The sequence below is a fragment of the Peromyscus californicus genome, unplaced genomic scaffold, assembly GCF_007827085.1.
Source record: "Peromyscus californicus insignis strain IS unplaced genomic scaffold, ASM782708v3 Scaffold_13__1_contigs__length_99412109, whole genome shotgun sequence".
Taxonomy (NCBI): domain Eukaryota; kingdom Metazoa; phylum Chordata; class Mammalia; order Rodentia; family Cricetidae; genus Peromyscus; species Peromyscus californicus.
In genome coordinates this window covers 98,335,401-98,360,527 of record NW_026294424.1, presented here as the reverse complement: position 1 = coordinate 98,360,527, position 25,127 = coordinate 98,335,401, and the positions used below count along the sequence as shown (strand labels likewise).

The following is a 25,127-nucleotide window of genomic DNA, read 5'->3' as shown; positions in this document are numbered from 1 at the left end:
ATCTGTAATGAGATCTGGTGCCCTCTTCTGGCCTGCAGTCATACATGCTGTATACATAATAAATAATTAAATCCTTAAAAAAAAATTGAACTTTAATGACTCCCCAAAAACATATATCCATATGCAAATACTTTCTTTTTTTTCCTTTTTTTATTATTAAGAAATTTTCTATTTTACATACCAACCACAGATCCCCCGTCCTCCCTCTTCCTGCAACCCCTCCACCTTCCCTCCTCCCCCAAATGATTTTAAAGGGAAAGCACTTATTTCACTCATGATTTCAGCTCATAGTTATCTGGTGCTGTTGTCAGGAGGACACGGTGGGGCAAAAAGCAAGGGACAGGAAAGGGTTAAGTAATGCTATCGTATTATGAATCCAGTGAGGGATTAAACCACTGATTGAGTCAGAGCCGTTAGGAACAGCACCTCTCAGTGATTTGGTCCCCACTTCTTTGGAGGATATTTCATATTCAAACCACATTTTCTTATAAAAGTCCTATAATTTTGACTTTTAATTTTAAGTCTTTAATCTGTCTTGTGTTAATTTTTGTATATAATGTAAGGTAACAAATGGTCCAACTATTCTTTTGTACGTATTTAATTTTCTAACTATGTTTTAAATGTACATATTTGTTCTTGTCTCTTTCCTTCCACTGTAACGTAAGCGTTATCAAAGCAGAGTAAACAGTTTCTGTCACTGGCTAGTTATGGTAACAAGTCACCCTGACATTTAATGTATTAAAACAACAAGAAACACGTATTTACCCTTAAAGTTTCCAAGTCAGGAATTGGGCATCAGCTTTCTGATTCCTTCTTCCTCCTGAGATGCAGCCAGTTTGGGGCCAGGACTGGGTCTGGTTCCAAAGTGACTCATTGACACAGTTGACATTTTTTTTTAGATTTATTTATTTTATGTATATGAGTGTTTTGCTTGCATGTATGTCTGTGTACCACGTGTATGTGTGTGTGCTGAGGATGTCAAAAGAGGGAGAGAGATCTCTTGGAACTGGAGTTATGCTTAATTGTGAGCATCATGTTGGGGAATTGAACCAGATTCTCTGCAAAAAACCCAACCCAAACCAAACCAAAACAACAAACAACAAAAAACCCCAACAATCCCAGCACTCGGGAGGCAGAGGCAGGTGGATCTCTGTGAGTTCGAGGCCAGCCTGGACTACAGAGCGAGATCCAGGACAGGCACCAAAACTACACAGAGAAGCCCTGTCTCAAAAAACAGCAACAACAAAAAACAAACAAACAAACAGAAACAAACAACCAACAAACCAAGTGCTCTAAATTGTTGAATTGTTGAGCCATCTCTCTTAGCCCAGATTTTGAATGAAAACAAGATTATCTTCAACATCTCTGTATGTGGGGCACACATGCTGTGGTATGCATATGGAAGGTCAAAGCACAACTCTGGGAGTCAGTTTTCTCTTTCCACAGTGGGGTCTGGAGAGGACTGGGGTCGTCAGGATTTCCTGGCATTGCCTTTACCCGCTGAGACATCTTGCAGGCCTGATTGTAAAATCTGATGGGATCTCTGCATGTTCTTTTCTCACAGAGCAGGTCCCATGTGCTGAACCTAAAAGAACAGGCTGAAAAGTACAATAACCCTTACCCTCATCCTTCTGCCATGTTTCATTTGTCATAAAGACTATCTTTCATTCCATGTGAGAGACACTATACAAGGATATGAATAATGGGCAACAAAGATTACTAAAGACTGCATTAGAGTATGTGTGTCATATGTATCTAATCCCAGTGGCTAAAAAAATGCCTAGTGTAGCATATTAAAAATATTTGGTTGGGCAGTGGTGATGCTTGCCTTTAATCCCAGCACTTGGGAGGCAAAGACAGGTGGATCTCTGTAAGTTCCAGGATAGCCTGGTTCCAAAGTTAAGTTCCAGGACAGCCAGAGCTGTTACAGCTGTTGAGACAGAGAAACTCTGTCTCAAAAAATGAAAAAAAAAAAAAAAAAAAAAAAAAAAAGGATAGGGGCTGGGGAAGTCGCTCAGTTTGTAGAGTGCTTGCCCAGCATGTGTGATGCCCCGGGTTTGATCCCCAGCACTGCATAAACTAGGTGTGGTAGCTCAGACCTGTTATTCTAGCATTTGAGAAGCGGAAGCAGGAGGAGCAGAAGTTTAACATCATCCTTAGCTACATAATGAGTTAAGGCCTGACTGAGCTACATGAGACTGTGTTTCAAAAATCAAAACTGTAAGTGTTACAGCTCTGAGCGGAAAGGTATCCTGATAGTCAGGAGCCAAGAAATACCACAAAGTTACACTGCACAACAAACCTCACGTGAGACTTATTGGAAAAGACACAAGAGGGTGACTGCTTCTGCTTGGATGAGAAACAGCAAAGAACTGAACAGGAGACAGACTTTATATAGGGCTTCGTGTGTGTGTGTGTGTGTGTGTGTGTGTGTGTGTGTGTGTGTGTGTGTGTGTGTGTGTGTGTGTGTGTGTAGTTTTCCAGGGTGGGGATTGGTGGGATTTCAAGTCCTGAACTTGGGGCAAGCCAGGGATTGGTGGGTTTTAAAAATTCAGAAGTGAGTTTGGTTACTCTATAAAAGCCAAACCAACCAACCAAACAAACAAAAAAGCCCATAGTGAGACCTCATCATAAAACAAAAACAACAACAAATAAAAATTACAAAAAATAAGCCCGGCGGCAGCGGCGGCGGCGGCACCAGCGGCACACGCCTTTACTCCCAACATTTGGGAGGCAGGTGAATCTCTGAGTTCAAGGCCAGCCTGTTCTACAAAGTGAGTTCCAGAATAGCCAGGGATACACAGAGAAACCATATCTCAACAACAACAACAAAAAACCAAAAAACCAAAACCAACAAAACACCCCCCCCCATGCACACAAAAAATCAAAAATAAATAAATAAAATAAAGAGTGGATTAGTGAGCCATTTAAAGGTTGTTGGGACGTTTATGGCACTGAACAAAGAGAAAAGCAAGGAAAGCTTGGAAAGAAACTGTCTGGAACCAGGTACCTTGTGCTGTTTTCTGTCTGTTTTGCTTCTGTAAGAACAGCTAGGACCTCTGGGATCACATCCTTAGCTTTTCCTAATGAGAGGACAAGGAATTTTTTGTTTCTAGCTGTGGTTTGCAAACCTTCAGAATAAGAATCTCCCAGGCTTATTTCCTAGAACCAGCTGGCGTGGACAGGAGCTAAGGTTCTGTATGAGGCAGCAGCACCCATGACAAGCACACAGAAGGGATGTAGACAGATGAAATAGCACAACTCAGGTGCTGGAGAGATGGCTCAGAGGTTAAGAGCACTGACTGCTCTTCCAGAGGTCCTGAGTTCAATTTCCAGCACCCACATGGTGGCTCACAACCATTTGTAATGAGATCTGGCACCCTCTTCTGTATACATAATGAATAAATAAATCTTAAAAAAAAATAGTACAACTCTCTCTTCCAGGGGAGGTGCTCCTCTTCTGTATTTCCCCACCATATTAATCTCCATATTAGAGAACATACATACTTTTATCCATTTATTTGTCTTTTACAAAATATTTATTTATTTTATTTGTATGTGATTCATGTTTTGCCCGAGTGTATGTCTGTGTATTATGTAAGTGCAGGAGTCTGTGGAGGCCAGAAAAGGGTGTCAGAGTCCCTGGAACTGGTCTTACAGGTGGTTGTAAGATACCATACGGGAAATGTAACCTAGGTTCTCTGCAAGAACAGTAAGTGTTTTTAGCCACCTAGCCATCTCTCCAGCCCCTTCTATTTGTCTTTAATATCAAATTATATTTTCTTATATCAGAGTGTGAACACAGGTACCACATTTTAATAACTCCAAATGACACAGGTTTTATAGTCGAGGGAGACCTAAACTTGGACTCTGTGCTTCCTTTTACTATCGGTGGTGACTGTGGGTCAGCACAGTTTATAGTCAAGGGAGACCTAAACTTGGACTCTGTGCTTCCTTTACTATCGGTGGTGACTATGGTCAGCACAGTTTCCTCACCTTTAAAAAGTTATTTTTGTGTAGGAGTGTTTTGTCTGCACATCATGTGTATGCCTGCTGCCAGAGGAGGCTAAAAGAGAGTGTCAGGTGTCTCCTGGGACTGAAGTTACAAGAGGCTGTGAGTGGCCGTGTTGCTGGGAATTGAATCTGGGTCCTCTGAAAGGACAACCAGTGCTCTTAACCACTGGGCCACCCACCACTAGAACACAACCTGAGAATGGCCATTTTGTGTGAATGCTTGTAATATTATTACATTATTATAGAGCTGAAAATGTAGTCACTACTGCCCTTTCTCTTAGGAAAGTGTTTGGCACAGTTGAACAGCATATAGATACCACACACACACACACACACACACACACACACACACACACACACACATTCATACATCTTCAACAAGTTTATTGGGGTAATTACAGAGGAGCATGGGTGACTTAAAGGTAGCTAAAACATCAGAACTTCCCTCCTCACACACAGACCTTTACAGGCATCTTCAACATCAAAAGCCCTACTTCAGTAAATAGTTTATGTCTCATGTCATTTCAGGAGGGGTCACATGGGCACTGGTGAAGGATGCTGAGCCTCTCAAGCCCCCTCTTCCTTCTAGGGGGAGAGACTCACAGAGACAGGGAGAGACACAGAGAGTAAGTGAATAATTTTGTCTGAGGTTAAAATCCAAGCTCAGAGTAACAAATTAGAGAAGCCTCAAGCCAGCACCTCAAAATTGGCACCTCAGACTTGATCATTCTGACACAAGTCAAAGAAAGAAGGGAGGGAGGGGGAGGGAGGAAGGGATGAGGAGAAACGGGCATCTGTTAGCATGCCTAGATTCTCAAAAGGCTTTGCTTTCCTAATCCTCCACATTCCCAGCTTCCCTTAAAGTTACTGCCTCACAGACTACAGGCTGGAGCTGAAAGGGTGTTAAATGGGTGGAACCCAGTGGCAGCATCGATGTAAACACTCCCTATGAGTCAGCTGTAAATTCAATTCAAATCCCCAGTCTCCTTGTCTTCCCGGCTCATCATGGTTACCACCAAAATGACTGCTGCTTTTAGAAACCCTAATAGGAGACAGGTAAATGTCTAAAAATGTTTTTTTTTCCCTCTCTCTCTTTTTGCTATAGTGCTTGTGAAAATGCAATTATTGCAGCAGGGAATTTCAATTTTTACTGAATTGGAATTTGCATACGTTGCTTAATCTTTAAAGCACAGTAGCAGTTGGTGAATATGTCTTCAGTTTTATTTTAAGAATATTATCTCATTGTACTGTGGCCATTCACGTAAGCAACCAGGAGTTATATAAAGTGGTAGGTTTAATTCCACACCTTCAAGAGAGGTGTTTTAATAATTAGCTTTTATACTTCAGTAGCTTCTTTCCCTGCTGTTATTGGCTGCTGGTATTTATTCTATTTATTCAATGAACAGAGGCCCACTTTTTCTGTTTAGGCTCCTAATTTCTCACACGGAGAGAAAGATTAGTCAAGGAAAATGGTTGCCATAATGTTTATTCACAAATTCTAGCAATGTTGACAGTTGTTTCTTTCCTTACTTGCTCCTTCTGCTTAAGAATGCAGGCCACTAAAAAAACGAGGTTAATTTTCCTGTAAGGTTATGAGGCATGGTGGTACCTGCCTGGGAAGCAGAGGCAGGAGGATTAGTTCATCAAGGTTATCCTCAGTTACACAGTAAGTTTGGGGCCATCTGGGTTGTATATGGCTCTATCTAAAAATACTATACAGCAACAGTGGTTTTGTTTTGATGGAAATGAAGACAGGGCTAATTTACATTGAATAAATTTTGTCCCTGGTGTTACCAACACAGACCATTTCATGTGAAGTAGAAGCATATCTCTCAACACATCTGTCACTGGGGACTTAACTTTTTATTTTTCGGGCTTCCTTCCTTTGTGGATGATGTGTGTCTATGAGTGGTAAATGCACGTGAAAGAGAGCCGCTGCGCACACCAGGGGGTCAGAGGTCAGCTCCCACCTTGTGTGTGGGGCTGTGCATTCCAGGCTAGCTGGTAGGTGGGCCTTCTGGGTGACCCTGCATCTCTGCTTTCCATCTCAGAGCAGAAGTTCAGGGATTACAGATGCATGCCGCAGCTTTTTGTGTGGGTCCCAGGGATGCAGGCTGTCGGGCCTGTGTGGCTAGTGCTATATCCACTGAGCCGTCTCCCTGGCTGGGCTCTCAGCTTTAACCGGCTGATGAGGAAACAGAAATGTACAAGATTAAAATCCAAATGAGTAGCATGTGGTAGAGTCAGGATTTTTTTTTTCTAATTCAGAGTCTTTTTAATATTTGCACTGGTACTTTGTGACTTTGGAAAACAGCAATTGCAATAACTACCACTTGGTGAGTGTTTACGTGCCTTGCATATTCATTCCACTGAATGATCAGTTCAGTGCTTAAGTAGATATTAGTAACTGTTTTATGGAATAGAAGAGGTTAAACATACTTTTGCCAAGTATGCTTAAAATTGTAGATTACAGCTTCCAGTCATTTGCTGTATGAAACATGGAAGTTACTAGTTCTCAGAAAATTTGATAGTTTAAGTGCAATTACTAATTATAGTTGCATCAAATTTTATCTTGCTTTAAAACAGATACTTGAGGAAGTCAAGAAACAAATAGACTTCTTTTATCAGGTGAAGTAGAAACTGGCATGGTATTGGTGTCCTATTTGGTGGTATGCTTTCAAAAGCTGTTGTTTTGTTGGATGGAGTTTAAAGATAGAGATAAAGTGGGGCTGGGGCTATAGCTCAGCAAGCAATGTTCTTAACCCTCAAATGTGAAGACTGATGTTCAGATCCATAGAACTGAGTGGCTAGGCAGCTTGCCCATAATTCCAGCTCAGAAGGCCAAGACAGGATCCTGGAAGCAAGCTGGCTAGCTGGATTAGCTGAATCAGAGAGCTCTAGGCTCAACCAAGAGACTTTGCCTCAATTATTAAGGAAGAGGGTGGTTGAAGAAGTTTCCCAATAATCAGCCTCAGGCCTCCACATGCATCCACACACATGTACACACCCATGTGAACAGGTGCATACACAGGCACACAAACCACATAGACACATGCAGAAAGAGAGGGAGAGGAGAGGAGGGAGGGAAGAGGAGGGAAGGAGAAGAGAGGAGGAGAGGAGAGAGTCAAAAGGTGGCCACAAGAGTGTGTGCCTTGCAGCACGTTTTCCTAAGGTGATGCTCATGTCTTACAATCAGTGGATGTGTGGTGAAGGTAGGGTGGTAAAGCTGCAGCCATTTTTAAAACTGCAGTAAGTGGAGAGGCCCCAATTTTGTGCCATGAGTATCTTAGATTCCTGTTGTGGTAAGTGAAGAGCCTAATGAGGCATGCTGTAACTCTTTCAGTCTGAGCCTTCATTTTTTTCCCAAAGCAAAACGTTTTGACCACTATCTGGGACTCTTGGTGGCGTGTCTTCCTCTTCCTCCTAGAACAGTGCCACAGATATAACTTCCAACAGACAGCAACGTGCTGTGTCTGTGGGCTCCCGGCCACAGGTGCTGTTGCTGCACTTGGAATGTGTGAGTGTGACTGAGAATCTGAAACTGTTGAGATGTGGCTGGTGGCTCTCATGGCCCCCGAATTAGACAGTGCAATCTTAGAATAGAAATGAGTGCCCTGCTTTTCTAAGGAAACTCAAATGCTAGCTGCTCAGGGTGACGATGGTGTTCACTGTGGATTTGACCTTGCTGACGAGTTCTGCCTCTGTACCTGGGGTGACTTGACCTCTCTGAAGAATGCCTCCCTTGTTTTCTTTGGTGACCAATGGGTCTCATGTGGCCAACTTGAACACCTTCCGCAGTTAGCATCATGGTTTTCTGTGACTTAACCCTTGGCAGGTTAGAGGAGTTTCCTTCCTAGATAGTGACCTAAATCCATGCTGAGAGTATGCAGTATGGAACACAGAGAGCTTTGAATTGCTGACTGAATTGGCTGTAAATGAAATGGCCTCTGAAGACAGTGCTGCTGCCCACTGCCACACTTCCTCTGTCTCCTCCATGTGGGCATCTAGACTAGCCTCTGGAGTGTAAGCGGCAGAGTGGCAGGAGCAGAGGTGGTGTCAGAGTAGAAGTCACACAGTGGAATATCACTTACCAAAGTGCCTGAGCACTCGGTAGTGTTAGAATTAGCAATTAAAGTAGGGCACTAAAGTGTAAGCTCTTCTACCAAATAAACTGGCACAACTGGGGCAAGAGAAAGAACGGCACAAGCCAGCGAGAGTGCCGGAGCGCTGGAGCCAGTGGCCCTCTTCAGGACCACTATTTTGAGATCAGTATCTCAAAATAATTACATGGCAACATGCTGAGCACAGTAAGCTGTACCTCTAGGGCTGATATGTTTTTACTGCATTCAGTTTTGCCTTTTCTGGAATTTTGCGTACATGGAATTGTACACTATATATCCTGTTGCCATTCATTTTAAAATTGATAATTCATTCACATACTTAAAGATGGAAAAGTACTATTTTAAGCCTTTTGGGTATTTGTGAAAAAGTCCTCTTCCCATCACTGGAAATGCTTCACTCCTTATTCCCCCGTCTTCCGCTTCTGAAACAACCAGTGTTAATAGTTTCATGGAGTCCACAGCTACAGCTATCCTTTTGTTTGTTTTTTCGAGACAAGGTTTCTCTGTGTGTAGCTTTGGTTTTCCTGGATCTCGTGCTGTAGACCAGGCTGGCCTCTAAATCACAGAGATCCGCTTGCCTTTGCCGCCCGAGTGCTGGGATTAAAGGTTTGCACCACCATTGCCTGGCATAGCTTTCTTTTTTTTTTTTTTTTTAAAGATTTATTTATTTATTATATATACAGAAGAGGGTGCCAGATCTCATTACAGATGGTTGTGAGCCACCATGTGGGTGCTGGGAATTGAACTCAGGACCTTTGGAAGAGCAGTCGGTGCTCTTAACCTCTGAGCCATCTCTCCAGCCCTGGCATAGCTTTCTTAACTGAGAGGTTTGAGCACTCTGTTTTAAATATTATCCAAAGAATCTTAGGACACCCCAACTAAAAGAACTTAAGATCTATTTCTTTTTCTTTCTTTTTTTTTTTGGTTTTTCGAGACAGGGTTTCTCTGTAGCTTTGGAGCCTGTCCTGGACTAGCTCTGTAGACCAGGCTGGCCTCAATCTCACAGAGATCCACTTGCCTCTGCCTCCCGAGTGCTGGGATTACAGGCGTGGGCCACCACCGCCTGGCTAAAATCTATTTCTATAATAACTAGTGTTCTGACTCCAAGTGTGAAAGCGTGACATTACCTGTGACATCAGTCACTTTTTAACTTATTTATTTATTTTGGTTTTTCAAGACAGGGTTTCTCTGTAGTTTTGCGCCTTTCCTGGAACTCACTTTGTTGACCAGGCTGGCCTCGAACTCACAGAGATCCGCCTGGCTCTGCCTCCCAAGTGCTGGGATTAAAGACGTGCGCCACCACCGCCCGGCCACTTTTTAACTTTTTAAGCCATATCTAGTTCAAGTTCTCTAAGCTATGATAGTAGAATTCATTGAACAAATATGAAAATATGACCGCAGATCAAGTAAAACCAACCCCCTCTTCTTATGGAGCCAGGTGTTAAGTAGAAGAATCAAAAATTCCCAAAAGACAACAAAAAACAAACCAAAAAATTCCCAAAAAGAGTCCTGTAATTACCGTTTCCCCGGAAGGTGACTGAGAGGACTAGCAGGGGGGTAGTCAAAGAGCAGAGACCAGGGACCAGGGCCTGGGGAAGATGAGGGCCTGAGCACCTTCCAGGCAACCCGCTGAGAAACTGTTCAGGGTAGAGGTCAGCGTGGCTGGAGAAGGGAGCAGGATGGACCGTGGGGCAGGCAGAGAGGAGAGAGGTGGGCAAGGTGCTTGGCCCTGAAGGGCTGGGTTAGGAGGCTTTGTCTAAGGGAATAACAAGGGACAGGGACAAAGGTCACATGACACAGTATTCGGAACAAACATTCTTCCTGTGATAGGAGGAGATTTAGAGAAGGGTCAGAGGGATGTGGATACATTAGGTCGGCGTCCTTAGAGTCTACCTGCGGACGAGATTAAGTTTGGCTAGGGTGGTTGGTGATGGAGGACATAGGGCAGATTCAAGGAAACTTTAGCAGATAAGAGCAACAGGATCTGCAAATAAATTGGAGAGGTAGATTTAAAAAAAGTTTCGTTTTGTTATGCAAGATGCATTAAGTTACAATGAAGCTGTTAAATTGACTTTAATAACATGACCTGAAGTTATGCAAAAAATTGCCTCAGACTATTTTGAAATTTTTAAAGGTTTTAGCTGGGTGGAGGACATGGTTTTACTTCCCATTTCTTATTTCCTAGTCTTGTTGAAAAATACTCTTTTCTAGAAGTGCTTATAATAGTGGAACTTTTTCTGGACAGGCCTTACAAATACAATTAAAAAAAACCCAGGGGTATCAGATTAGTAGACAATTTTGGAGCTTTTTTGACTGCACGATGCATAATTACTATAATTATGATCACTTCTAAGTGTATAACAAAAATGATTTCTATTGCCTTTATTATTTTTCTTGCCTGCTCTTTCTGAGACAGGACCTGAATGAACAGGCTGTTTTTGTCCAGAACTAAGTAATTTCCTTCCAAGAACTTGGTGTTGGATAAATTGCCCGCCTTCTGCCCTCCGTGGGACTCCGAATGAACCCACGGTGTCCAGAGGATGGGTGGAAGACCTGTTTAACCACCGCGAGTGCCATTTGAGTAACGTTTTTGAGAGTTGGACTCGGGGCAGCGGTCGCCAGGCTGCGCGTCCGCTCTGCGCGCCCCAGGTCTGGAAGCCCGCAGCCAGGCGCGGGGTGGTCGCCCCGGGGCCCCGAGTGGGTGTGCCTTCTGTTGCCCGGACTGGCACCGGGCGGTTCTGGCGGCCTGGGAAGTCAGCAGTTTGCAGGGCCGAAGTCGGCAGGGTGCTTGGACAGAGGGGCGGAGGACAGAGAGGGATCTCCCCGCCTCCGCTCCCCGCGGTCCAATCCCTTCGGTTTCTGCTTTGGCTTCGCCAACCCGGCCGGGGCCCTAACCTGCTCGAACCCATTATGCCGTAGAGGCTGGCCGGGGCTCTTTAAGGCCCTCGCCGCGCCTGCGCCCTGGGCTTTCCTGAAGCGGCCCGGCCGGAGCCGGGCGGAGCTGGCGGGCGAGCGAGCGAGCGCGCTGACGAGGGGCTGCGCGAGGTTCGCCGGAGTCGCGGGCGGGCGGTGCGGCGAGCCGCCTTTCTGAGGGTCGCGGGGGCGGCCCCGAGCTCCGGAGCTCCGGAGCGCCGGAGCGGGAGGCGCGCGCCGGGGGACGCGGGGGAACGCGGCCCGCCCAGGCCGGCCCGGGCCGAGGCGCTGGGAGGCGGCGGCGCGGCCGCCGGCTGGATGGGAAGTTCATGTTGACGGCGACGTCCACCCCAGGTTTCCAAGGTGAGCGGCGTCGCGCCAGGCCGGGCGAGGGACGGGGCGAGCGCGGCGCCGCCCCGAGGGCCGCGCCGCCGACCTGGGCCGCTGCCCAAGTTGCTGCGGCGCGAGCCCGCCGGGGCCTGCGATCCCCGCGCCCGCCTGGCCCGGGCGGCCTCGGGGGCGCTTCCTCGAGGACACCTCGGTCCGCCGGCGCTCCCGGCCCCCGGGTGCCTTCCTTGGGAAGTTGGCGTCCGTCTTTGGCCTCCGGCTTCTGCGCGCCGCCGTGGCCGCGGGCAGGTGATGGGCAAGCCAGGTGTGCCGAGCGGGGCCAGCCTCCGAGTCACCGCGCGTTTCCGGCGGTCGGCTGGCGGTCGGCTGGCGGTCGGCTGGCGGTGGAGGTGTCGGCGCCGCTTTCCCCGACCCGCGGTGTTCTCCGGGGGCGTCCTTTCGCGGGACAGAGAGTTCAGCGAAACTTTTGGACCGGTTCCCTCGCTTTCCTCCGGTTTTTGCTGGAGGGAATTTTAAGGAGCAGCGAGCGGTTTCCTTTGAGCTGCGGGGGAGAATAGTCATCGCTCCTCTCCGCTGAGGGAAGGAATCCCCAGAGCTTCCCGAAGCGAGAGAAACATGATCTTTTGGTAGTTTTTAAATCTTTGCTTGGTGTTTTGTTTTTAAACTTTGTAAGTTAGAATTCCTTAGTGTTCTGGGAGTTTGCTTTCTGTAAAGCAGAAAATGCTCGCCTTCTCTGAGAAGTTTGTGTCAAGGAAATTGTAGAAAATGTGTTCGAGTGTGTCTGCAGAAAGAGATCACAGTCCTCTAAGTTTGCAGGTGAAACACCACAGACCAAGAAGAAATAGACATTACTAGGCATTGCTGAGTTGGGATATAGTCCTCTGAGGACTGTTGCTGTTTCTGGGTGAGAGTCTTGCTGTGTGGCCCAGGCTCCTGACAAACTCCTCCCTCCTGCCCCCTTCCAGGATATTGCCACTGTTTCTGGTGGATATTGTCTTATTTTGTTTTGTTTTTAAATTTCTAACTTCAGGTACTCTGGGGTCTTTCCCAAGGCGGTTGTACCGCTTAGTACTCAAGTGAAACTCCAGTGAATCCAGTACTTCCTGATGATGCTTATCATTTCTTAAAAATTTCTGCGATTTGGGCGGTAGATACAGTACTTTATCAGTGTGTGGGTTTATTTTGCATTTTTGTAGTGATTGAAGTTAAGGTTATTTTATTAGCCATTTTTCTATTAGAAGTGCCTCTTTTACGGATTATGCTTAGCTTAGTTTTTACTTTTTTTTTTTTTTGCAGTGCTGGGGACAGAACCTACGTCCTTTCATGAGCACCTGTGTTACTTTCCAAGGTTTCTTTTATCAGTGGTATGAAAATACCTGCAGAATTCCAGTAAAAAGCAAATTAGAAGTCTTAAACTTTTTTTTTTAATTGAACTTATTTAGGTACTCTTGGCTGTCACCATTCTGAGCACTTTTGATACACATTTGCTCCCTTAGTGTTTAAGTTTTAAATTTCATGCCATTTTTTGAGAGGCTGAACACTATCCAAGTGGGATGCCACTTACTCCGTTGTCCAGGATATCTAGGCTGTACACAGAAGTTAGTCAGTAACCCTTGGGGTCATCAGGTCGGCTGCACTGGCATTCCAGTGCTTGTGTTCAAGTATCTCTTACTTTACTTAGAAATGGCCCCAAGTGCAGGAGTACTTCACTTTTGAATGTGCCGAAAGTGGAGCTGTAAAATGCCTCTTTGAAGTGAAAACGTGAATGTTCTTGACTTAATAATTAAAAAACAGTGTAATGATGTTGCTAGGATCTGCTTAAGAACAGTCTTCAACCTGTAAAATGGTCGGGAAGGATCAAGGAGTTGTGATAGTTTTGCAGTAGCACTCAGCCTGCACAGCACAGCCACGTTGGGATGAGTTGTGGTGAGAAGGAGCTTCTGGACATCCACTGGATGTCTTGGAATGTGTCCCCTGTGGGTAAGGGGACCTGATACGCTTCTCTGGCTGCCAGTGTTCTGAAAGCTGGGCAGAGGAAATGGCCAGTGGGTGGCTGCTGTTTGCTAAAAACACTTCTGCTTAATCCCTTGGCTTTCAGCCTTCAGCTTCACTCTACTTGAGTCTGGAGTCGCTCCAGGTCAGTGTTTCCAGGAATAAATTATGAGAGGATAGGAATGAGAACCTAGAAAGTCTAACTGTACCCCTTGCACAGACTAAATGTCTTAACCTCTTCACCGCTGACCTTGAGTCCTGCAGGTCCTTAGTCTTTTGAGTGGCCCTCGTTGCTTCTTGGCCATGTTCCCATTTGTAAGCTTCCCATGTGTTCAGCTTCTTCCTCTTGTCAGCCACTGATTCATCTGTCTCTTTTTTTTTTTTTTAATTATTTATTTATTATGTATGCAGTATTCTGTCTGCATGCATCCCTGCAGGCCAGAAGAGGGCACCAGATCTCATTACAGATGGTTGTGAGCCACCATGTGGTTGCTGGGAATTGAACTCAGGACCTCTGGAAGAACAGGCAGTGCTCTTAACCTCTGAGCCATCTCTCCAGCCCCCTCATCTGTCTCTTGTTTTGTGGATGCCCTGTCTTCTCTGGTCTCTCTGAGGATGTTAAAGATAGTTTTATTAAACTTTCTTTTCTTTGCCTGATTTGCTTCCTCCAAGTTAACTTTCAACTTGGTGTTACAGCTTGATTCGTAGCAGATCTTCTCAAGACTGGCTGGCAGTTCCTTGTTTTCTGTTCATGGTTAAGAGAGAGCACCTGATAGTTAATTGGAAGACCCAGGTTTATAAGTAGGATTTACTAAAGTCCAGGGCTGTGGTGTGTCTTCTGTGTGCTGTATGTGTTGCTCTCGTTAGTTGGTAAATAAAATGTTTGGCCACTGGTGAGGCTGAATAAAGTCAGGTGGTACATTCAGACTGAAGACAGATGAAGAAGGACGGACTTGGGGCAGATGCCAGCCCGCCACTGCAAAAGCAGGACTTGTAGAAAATGAGATAACAAGCCACAAACCACATGACAAAGCGTAGATAAGAAATATGTGTCAATTTAAATGTAAGAACCAGCTAGTAATAAGCCTGAGCCTTTGGCCAAGCATTTATAATTAATATAAGCCCCAGAGTGGTAATTTGGGAAGCGACTGCTGGGTATAATTATGTGTATGGGACAGAAGGCTCCACCTCAGGTTACAGTCCAGGTTTACCCTGTAATCTATTCTCAGGCAGTAGTTCTCAGCTTTGGCTGTACATTAGAGTCTCATGGACAGCTTAAGAAAAATTATCCTTGTCATTGCTAGACCGAATACATCAAGTATCTCTAGGAATAGGACCTGTGCACTAGTACTTCTAAAACCTGATGTTATTACTTACGATAAAATTAACAGTATTAAGCCTGGTGTGATGGCGTACGCCTTTAATCCCAGCACTTGGGAAACAGAAGCAGGCAGATCTCTGAGTTCCATATCAGCCTGATCTACAGAGTGAGTTCCAGGACAGCCAGGGCTACACAGAAAAACCTTGCCCCCAAGAAACAAAATAAATAAATAGAATAAAAAATAAAATTCGGGGTTGGGGATTTAGCTCAGTGGTAGAGCGCTTGCCTAGCAAGTGCAAGGCCCTGGGTTCAGTCCTTAGCTCTGGAAAAAAAAAATTCATAGTATTAAGTACATGGTTTGATGATTTCGCCATGTAACTGACACAGAATCAGAGCTTGGTGGGAATTCTTTTGTGCACTTTTATCCAGTGTATTTATTCTCTGCCTAGTGGTATATGCTATTTTGATTTCTATTTCAGACCTTAGCATCTGGATTTTTTTATTTTTATTGTTTTGTTTTTTGAGACAGTTTCTCAGTAACAGCCCTAACTGTCCTGGAACTCTCTTTATAGACTAGGCTGGCCTTGAACTCCCAGAGATCAGCCAGCCTCAGCCTCCTGAGTCCTGGAATTAAAGGGGTGCACCACCACACCCAGCAGCATCTTGATTTTTTAATTAAATTATTGTTAGAGTTTGTATGTCTGTATGTGTATACGTGGGTATGCATGCCGTGGTGCGTGTGTGGCAGTCCGGAGGGCAGCTTTGTGGAGTGGGTTCTCCCTTCTACTTTTGCAGGGGTTCTGGGGCTTGAATGCAGGTTGCCAGGCTTGCATGGCGCACATTTACCACTGAGCCATCTTTCAGGCCTGCATCAGTGGGGTTTTATGTTTGTTTGTTTTTGTTTCTTCAGACAGGGTTTCTCTGTGTGGCCTTTTCTGTCCTGAAACTAGTCTGTAGACCAGGTTGGCCTGTAACTCAGGGATCTGCCTGTCTCTGCCTCCCTAGTGCTAGGATTAAAGGTGTGTGCCACCACCGCCTGGCTTGACTCTCCTAGTTTTGGGGACAAGACTCTTTGAATCTGGAGCTTGCTAGGCTGGCCAGCAAGCCCCAAGGGATCCTCTTGTTTCTCATCTCCAGTGCCAGGATTATAGGCTCATGCTGCTTTGTGTCCAGCTTTCTATGTGGGAGATGAGGATTTGAACTGAGGTCCTCAGGCTTGTGCTGCAAGCTGCTTGGTCAACTGAGCCATCTTACCAGCCCCAGCAGAACTAAACATCAGTGTTTTAGTAGTGTTTGTGTGAAGAAGCCAAGGAGGTTGTGTGTGCAGTCTGCACTTCAGCTGCACTGTGTCACACACGTGTGTTCTCATCTACCTCCACTACTCTCTCGTGCTTCCCACAGTTGATCACCGTGTGTGCTAGGTGCTGTGGGGATGACCGCCTTTTTGATCAAGCTGTTACTCACAGTCTTCGTTGTTTTGTTTGAGGCAGACTCATAGCCCATGCTGACCTTGAACTCATGATCCTCTTCATCTCCCTCGACTGAGATTACAGGCTTTTGTCACCAACACCATCCATCTCTTCTCATGTTCCTGTTAGAAGTGCTCATTGTTCCAGAATCATACAGTGTCAGAATTGGAAATTATTTTTTTTCTTTAACATATTTATTAAGTGAAAATTTACCCATCGCCAGTGCTTCAGATCAATTGAATTTTATCTCACTTTTTTCTTTATTAAGAAATATTTTATTCATTTTACATAACAACCACAGATCCCTCTCTCATCCCTCCTCCTGCTCCCCGCCCCCCCAGCTTTCCCACCAACCCATCCCCCATTTCCTCCTCCAAAAAGGTGAAGCCTCCCTTGGAGAGTCAGCAAAGCCTGGTACAATCAGTTGAAGCAGGTCCAAGCCCCTCAGAATTGGAATTTTTTTTCCTTAGTTTTTCGAGACAGGGTTTCTCTGTGTAGTTTTGGTGCCTGTCCTGGATCTCACTCTGTAGACCAGGCTGGCCTTGAACTCACAGGGATTCACCTGTCTCTGCCTCCTGAGTGCTGGGATTAAAGGCATGAGCCACCACCACCTGGCAGAAATTATTTTAAAGATAATTCAGCCTAATGAACTGTTTGATACTTTCTCTGAAACACTTGTCCATCCTAAATGTGCGAAAATCGAGGCCAGCTTGGTCTACAGAGTGAGTTCCAGAACAGACTCCAAAGCTACACAGAGAAACCGTCTTGAAGAACCCAGGGGGAAAAAAAGTGTGCATCATGAATTTTTTGAGTTAGAGTTTTCACTCTATAGTTCCTGATAAAGTGGAAATAATGTATTTAGGTTAAGCTTATATAATTTAAATATACACCTTTTGTGTGTATGTAGTATGTGGGTGTGTGTATCCATGTGTGCATATGTGGGTGCACATGTGTGTATGTAGCTTTGGGGGCCCTCCTGATCACTTTCCACCTTATTCATTGAGGCATGGTCTCCACTAAACACAGAGATTACTGATTTCATGGCTAGTCTAGCGTGCGGGAATTACCTGTTTTCTTAAAGAGTACTGAAATTTCAGGCAGGCCTCTGTGCCCACCTGGCATTTATTTGGGTGCTGGGGATCCAAACTGTAGTCCTCACACCTGTGGTATGCATTTTACCACTGAGCTTCTCCCCAGCCCACGATACACCTTTACATCATGTCCAAAAATCCTCATGACATTTGTGGTGCTAAGTAGATTTTTTTGGGCAATATTTAGCCACAGAACCTGTGAGTCCTCTGCCACTCTTCATAGTATTTTTAAACAAGCTTTAACAATACAGAAGTGCTTACCACTGCACAAAATCCTTACTTTTTTTCTACATCACAATTGTTTTTCTTTTATATTTATATATAACGTTCAGGATGTCAGTCAGAAATGACCTTGGCAGTTACTGTTTATCATGGTGGTATAATAGCCTTTCCTCCTTAGAAAAGCCAGATAGTTTTGTGTTTTGCAGGTAGGACATGTTGACTTTGGTCTCTTCAGTTTCTCATCTGGTCCCTCATCACTGCAGCTCGATTGCTCCGATTACTTTTGTATTTCCAGCTGTCTGTTGTAATTGTACTTAATCTTCCCCTGCTTGTGCAGTCTACAGTTCTTTGTCGCTTGGCACATAGTAGCTAAGCATTCTATCATTGCAGTTCATTTGCCCTTTTAAGAGACTCAAGACAATGCGGGTTCAGTACTTGTTCATTGTCCTTTGTACTCATCCCACACTCAGCTGTGTTCTGAAAAATGTTCCTAAAAGCTGGTTAGACTGGCCCTGATCTGGGCTTTCTTTGTTGGTTTTGCTCTTTCTTGATTGTCTTGCAAGCTCATTATTAGGATTCCTGAAGGACCTGCTGGTTCTCTGTGTTCTAGATCAATGATGAGAATTAGGATTGAACTAACTTTCCTGTGGATAATTGCTTTCTAGCTTTTATTCATGGGGAAGTCCCCTCCCTGCCAAGGTTTCTTTGTGTAGACCTGGCTGTCCTGGAACTCACTAAGTAGACCAGGTTGGCCTTGAACTCAAAGAGATCCGACTCTGCCTCCCAAGTGCTGGGATTGAAGTCATGTGCCTCACCACTGCGGGGCTCATGGGGAAGTTTTATAAAGCACTGGTTAGAAATGCGGATGCAGATTTTGACACTGATTGGTGCTGAGATGATGAGCTGTTACCTGTGGCTTGGTGTAGATATTTTGCCATGTCAAAGATAAACTCAGGGGTTTTACAAATGAATTTGTTGGAACAGTTTTAGTGGATACTGGATACAATTGTAGCTTTAATAAACAATTATGTAACATGGTATCTTGTGAAAGATAAATGTATCTTCAAGTATAGCATAGTAGTTTAGATGACTTAACCTATAATTTGATGGTGAGAAGACAGAACTTGAAGTTTATTAAGTATGGGTTTTAAATTAAAAATATTTACAATTTTATTATTTGCATGTTGTATGTATGTGAAGTATGTTGGCATGTGTGTTCTGTGGCCATTTATGGAGGTGAAGAGCTGCGTGGATTCCATGTTCTCCTTCCACCTTTATGTGGGTTTCAGGAATTGAACTCTTGTAGTCAGGCGTGTGCAGCAAATACCTTTACCCCTTGAGCCTCTCACCAGCCCAGAGGATGATTTTGAGAGAATAAATGTATGATAAATATTCTTGGATATTTACTTGGAATTCCTGTAATGGATGAGAACAAAATTAAATACTCAACTTTATTGCTTTTTTGAAAATAGGAAGGGCTGAGATGAAAGAGGTTATAGACGTTGTTGAGTAGACATTTGTAGTCACACATAGGTTAGACCAGTGTTAGGAAATGTGGTCAAACTCAGGAAAGCCAAGCTGTCTCGGCATCATCTGTTTGTCAGCACATGCTACGGGTGTGTGTGTGTGTGTGTGTGTGTGTGTGGTGGGGGGTGGACTCTGTATGCATGGACAGAATTCCTTGTTCACAAGACTTAGAGGGAAGACACTGTTCACGTATCCATGTTTCTAAGCAGGAGGATGACTTTTTTTTTTAAGATTTATTTATTTATTTATTATGTATACAGCATGTATGACCAGAAGAGGGAATCAGATCTCATAGACGGTTGTAAGCCACCATGTGGTTGCTTGGAATTGAACTCAGGACCTCTAGAAGAGCAGTCAGTGCTTTTAACCTCTGAGCCATCTCTCCAGCCCCCTGAGGATGACTTTTTAAAGTGTGATTTAGGGCTGTTCTTCCAAAGGTCCTGAGTTCAATTCCCAGCAACCACATGGTGGCTGAAAACCATCTGTAATGAGATCTGGTGCCCTCTTTGGGCCTGCAGGGATACATGCAGACAGAACACTGTATACATAATAAGTAAATAAATCTTGAAAAAGAAATAAAGTGTGATTTGGTGTTTTTGATTTTATTAAGGCTTTTTGTAACTAGTCAAAGAAAAAAACCAGTGAACTAAAAGTTTTACGTCTTTATTATTTTAAATTTTATTATTATTATTATTATTATTTGTTTTTTCTTTTTTTTTTTTTTTTTCGTTTTTCGAGACAGGGTTTCTCTGTGTAGCTTTGTGCCTTTCCTGGGACTCACTTGGTAGTCCAGGCTGGCCTCGAACTCACAGAGATCCACCTGGCTCTGCCTCCCGAGTGCTGGGATTAAAGGCGTGCGCCACCACCGCCCGGCCCTGTTTTTTTTTTTGAGACAGGGTTTCTTTGTGTAGTTTTGGTGCCTGTCCTGGATCTCACTCTGTAGACCAGGCTGGCCTCGAACTCACAGAGATTCGCCTGCCTCTGCCTACCAAGTTTTGGGATTATGGGGTGAGCCACCACTGCCTGGCCTTGTTTTGTTTTTTTGAGACAAGGTCTCTACATAGCCCTGGCTGGCCTTGAACTCACAAGAGATCTACCCGCCTCTGTCTCCTGAGCGCTGGGAAAAATTTTATATCTTAATGTTTCCTTTTTTTTTTTTTTTTTTTTTTTTTTTTTTTTGGTCAGTGCTTGGGATCAAACCCAGAGTCTTGGGAGTGCTAAGTATGTGCATTCCCATTGAACTATACCTGAGCCACAAGATCCTTTATAGTGATCAATTGATTGATTCATTGATTTTGTTTGAGACAGGGTCTTGGTATATAATCCTGGTTGGCTTTGAAGTCAATATATAGAACAAGGTACCCTTAACTTACTTGCTTTTGCCTCGGGAGTGCTGGGATTGCAGATGTGAGCCATCACACCCAGCTCCATCCCCCCTCCCCTTAAAAAAAAAAAGAAAATGATTGTCTCTATGTGTTGTGTGATAGGACTTTTATTGGGGAGACACATACATGTCTACTCATTCCATTCAGGGAGCCCAGGACAGACCAAAGTACAGATATCATTAAAGTCAAACAGTGAACCAACAAGTTTTAATTGAGGTTATTTACAGGAATGTGAAATGACTCAAAGATAGTTGCATTAACAAAGCCCACCCCAGCATGGGTGACAGTTCACAAAAGCTGGGGACCTGGAGCCCAGTGCACAGCCTGCAGGGAGCTCAGCAGGCTGGAGCGTGCCCTTCCCAGGTGACTCTTCAGGTGCTGTTCTGGTCTTCCCTAGCCCTCCTCTCAGCTGTGCTTGTCTGAGGATGACTCTCATCAGTCTTGATCACTTACTTTTGGGAGGAGAGGACCGAGTGAATCGGGTCAGTTTCAGGGAGCTTCCCTGTAGGATGGAAAGTTTCAATCTCAGAGGAAACTGCTAGACAATACTGTGTTGTCCAGGCTGTCCCACAACTCCTGGGCTTAAGCCGACCTCCTTACCTTAGAATCTAAAGTAGCTGAGGCTGCATGCACAGAACAAAGTGTTTGACTAAATTAAATTTATTGTTATTATATTTTATATGTGTGGGTGTTTTACCTGCATTTGTGTCTGTGCACCATCTGTGTGCCTGGTGCTCTCAGGCCAGAAAACAGCATCCCTGATAATGGCTTGTGAACTGCCGTGTGGGTGCTGGGAATTGATTCTGGGTGTTCTGCAGGAGTATCCTGTGCTTTTAACTGCTGAGCCATCTCTCTAGCCCCTTGTCTAAATTTTTGTTGTTGTTTTGGACAGCTTTGGCTGTCCTGGAACTAGTTCTGTAAACCAAGCTGGCCTTGAACTCACAGAGATCTGCTTGCCTCTGCCTCCCAGCTGCTGGGACTAAAGGCGTGCGCCACCATTGCCTGGCAGCTACATTTTTTGAGACAAAATTTATGTATTGTGAAATCAGACTTTCCGTGTACAGCAGATGTCATGCATGCCTGCTGTGGGATGGTCTGTATGTCAAGTGTGTTGCTGATTGGTCAATAAATAAATCACTGTATGGCCGTGGCAGGCTTCTTGCTAACTGTTCTTACAGCTTAAATTAATCCATTTCCATTAATCTATACCTTGCCACGTGACTCGTGGCTTACCGGCATCTTCATATGCTGTTTCTCATCATGGCGGCTGGCAGTGTCTCTCTGACTCAGCCTTCCACTTCCCAGCTTTATTCTCCTCCTTGTCCCGCCTATACTTCCTGCCTAGCCACTGGCGGCTAGGCAGGAAATATAGACAGTACCAATCTAATTCAGAGAAAATATGGGCATTGAAGAAACTGCATATGGAGTTAACTTTCATTGTGGCAAAAGTTAGCCACTGGACAACAAAGTATCCTCGAATCAACTGCTGATAAAATGGACAGACAGGACATGAAACAAAGGACTACTGATTCTTGCCAAAACAAGTGTGTTTATGGCTTTATCAAAAGGCATCTTCTGAGGCCAGGACAATATGGCACCATCCCTGAAGTGGCCTTAGCAACTCGGAAAAGGTACAGTGCCCTTTTCTTCGAAGGCAGCTGAACAGACAGTGGGCCGATGGCTTCTGATGTGCAATGGAACAGCAGCTGAAACAGTTATTCTTGAAGAGTAACTAAGCTCACACCTCTCAATAGTAGACTGGCATTTGATAGAGGGATGTGGAGAAGAATGGGATGCTGAGATGAAGCCATATATACACAGCCAAGAAGAATGGACAGCTGAATTAAAAAACCATCGATAATTTCCAGAATTTAAAATCCTGAATCATGACAGGACACTAGTGGAATTCAGGTGTTTCTGGTACATGGACTGCTCTCACCCAATGTGAGGTTGAACTGTTGACCTTGTGTACATCTTACTAAACAAATGAGTCTGTCAGATATGCTAAGCCTATAGGCTGAAGATGATGCCCCAGCATTGCGGAGAAACCTCAGGTGACTGTCCAGGCAGCTGGCTGTTTCTGTCAACTCACAAATTTTTTGGAAGTTGCTTGCATGCACTTTCTGTTTTTTTTTTTTTTTTGGTTTTTCGAGACAGGGTTTCTCTGTGTAGCTTTGCGCCTTTTCCTGGAACTCACTTGGTAGCCCAGGCTGGCCTCGAACTCACAGAGATCCGCCTGGCTCTGCCTCCCGAGTGCTGGGATTAAAGGCGTGCGCCACCACCGCCCGGCCACTTTCTGTTTTTATTTTTGTTAGCTAATATTATTTCCTTCTTGGGTCTCTGAGGGAGTTGAAGATTAGTTAGTTATAGTTGAAGATTAGTTAGTTATAGTTGAAGGTTAGTTAGTTATAGTTGAAGATTAATTAGGATAGAAAGTGAATTAGATACATTTTGGACTTAACAAAATAGGATAGACAATGAAATTATTTTCTTTGAATTTGTCAAATACAAATGGACTAGACATTGTTTAGACATTTATTACTTGTATATATTGTATATAGTCATTGTACTTTTGTATATAGTTTTTCTTTTGTTAGTTATAACCTTTTTCTTTTTTTTCCTTTTTATTAAAATAGAAAAGGGGAAATGTGGTGGTATTTTACTTGTACTGAAATGTGATTTTAATTGTATGTTAATAAATAAAGTTGCCTGGGGGTCAGAGCTATTAGAGCCATAGCAAGTGCGTGGCGGCGGTGGCGCACGCCTTTAAGGACCTGGAGGTGGTACATACAGGCAGTGACTGCCTAGTCACGTGTTTGGGTTTACAACCAATGAGAAGGCAGAACAGCTAGACTATATAAAGACATACACACAGGAAGTAGGTCCCTTTCGGAGAGCTCTCTTGACTGAAGAGGATCGCTGAAGCAGGAAGGGTGAGGCTCTTAGCTCTGACCTCTTGGCTTTCTTCTCTGAATCGGCTCTGTGTTTCTTATTTAATAAGACGGTTGGTTACATCTACACATGCCAGTGATACTTCCTCCCCCAGCTCTTTCAATTAACCCTACCGTTACATCTTTGTATCATCAACTAGGTTTTTTTGTTGGCTCTTGTTCTTGAACTTCATTCATATAAGTAGACAGTACAGTGTGTGTGTGTGTGTGTGTGTGTGTGTGTGTGTGTGTGTGTGTGTGTGTGTGTGTGTTTCCCCCTTAGGGTGTGTGTTGTGTCATGTAATATACCACAGTTGTTCATTCGCTCATTTGGCTATTATGAGTCAAGTTGCAGTCACAATTTGATTACAGATTACTTTGTAAACATACATTTTTATATCTATTAAATAAATAAATAGGAATGGACTTTACTGAATCACAGGACAGATTTAGAGTATATTTTGCTCTTAATTTTTATTTTATTTTTTGAGATTTCCTCTCCCTTTAATGTAGCCAAGGCTGACCTCAAATTAGAGGTCTTCCTGCCTCAGCTTCTTGAGTGCTAGAATTACAGGCACCCACACTCATATTTGCCTGGATAGATAAGTGTTTAACTTCAGAAGACAATGCTAAACAATTTGCCCAAGTAGTAACAGCATTTTCATATTCTAACTTGAAGTCTGTCAGTGACAAGTCAGAAATGAATTTTAGATTATTTAGTCACAGTGGGGTCTAGGAGTTAAAATAGGGGAAACATACAGCAAAATGACACTTTTGAAGGTCCTGGATGATGGGCAGCATAGACAAAGAAATTTCCATAATGAGCAAGCATGTAATGGGAAACACAGGCAAAGTAATTCTTATGGTGTTATGACTCATATAGACCATTCTGTTCCAAATAATTGGTAGAGAAAAACTATAATGGCATAGAATCATTACATCTTCATAGATTGTAGTATCTAAGTATACCAGGCGCTAAACAATGAACACAGTAGAGTAAAAACTTTTGGAGGGTAACATTTTGTTTGTAAATAGTGATTTGGGTAAAAGGAAATAGATAACTCTGGACATGTGTGTAGTGATGAGAATCCAGACACATGGGAATTTTGCTGAATCACTGACTCCAGGCCCAGAAACCCCTGTTTTGTAGCCTATTATTATTTATTTAGATTATTTAGAATTTAGAATTGACTTCCTGTTAGCTTTGGTAGAAATGCCATTTATGGGGCTGAAGAGATGGCTCATTTGTTAAGAGCACTTGCTGCTCCTCCAGAGGACCCTAGTTCAGTTCCTAGTGCCCATATTGGGTGGCTCACAGCCACCTGTAGTTCCAGCTTTGGGTGCCTGACACTCATCTGATACTTATGTGTATATACACACAAATAGAAATAGAATAGGTATTTTCAAAAATTCCATTTATTTTCTAAAAAGGCATGTAATTATGAAAGGTAGCCATTGGATGTTTTTCTCTTTTTTCTCTGTCTTTTTCATTAGAAACTATTGTTTAATTTACAGAGTGGGAAGGTTTCTTTTTGTACACAATGTTAGTTTTGTGTCTTATTTTTTTGGTGCTGGAGTTCAGACCAGGACCTCATGAATCCGAAGCATGTGTTTACTACTGAGCTGTACCTTTAACCTCAAATGTTAACTTCAGAGTCAGGAAAATGGGAATTGTTTCTTTACATGTTACACGATTTATGTCTAATATGAAAAATTATTAGAAAAGCCTTCATTAGTCACTATTTAGTACTAGTATTATACCAATCTAGGAGAAAAAAAATTAAATATAGTTCA

General features: G+C 43.8%; 1 protein-coding gene across 7 annotated transcripts in view; it reads left to right on the top strand.

Moving 5' to 3' along the window:
- The first annotated feature begins 4,917 nt into the window (after positions 1-4,917).
- The window catches only part of Evi5 (ecotropic viral integration site 5), a 159,881-nt gene continuing 139,671 nt past the window's right edge, over positions 4,918-25,127 (top strand). Inside the window, exon 1 of one of the 7 annotated variants that reach the window (XR_008217597.1) lies at positions 4,918-5,070. Coding sequence is in view for 4 of the 7 variants with exons in the window: in XM_052735690.1 (XP_052591650.1) it covers positions 5,020-5,070 (51 nt within the window). In the remaining 3 variants the exon portion in view is untranslated. Of the gene's footprint in view, positions 5,071-11,301; positions 11,412-12,003; positions 12,023-25,127 lie in introns of those variants that run through there. The other 6 variants (XM_052735690.1, XM_052735694.1, XM_052735695.1 and 3 more) reach the window with 6 other exon arrangements.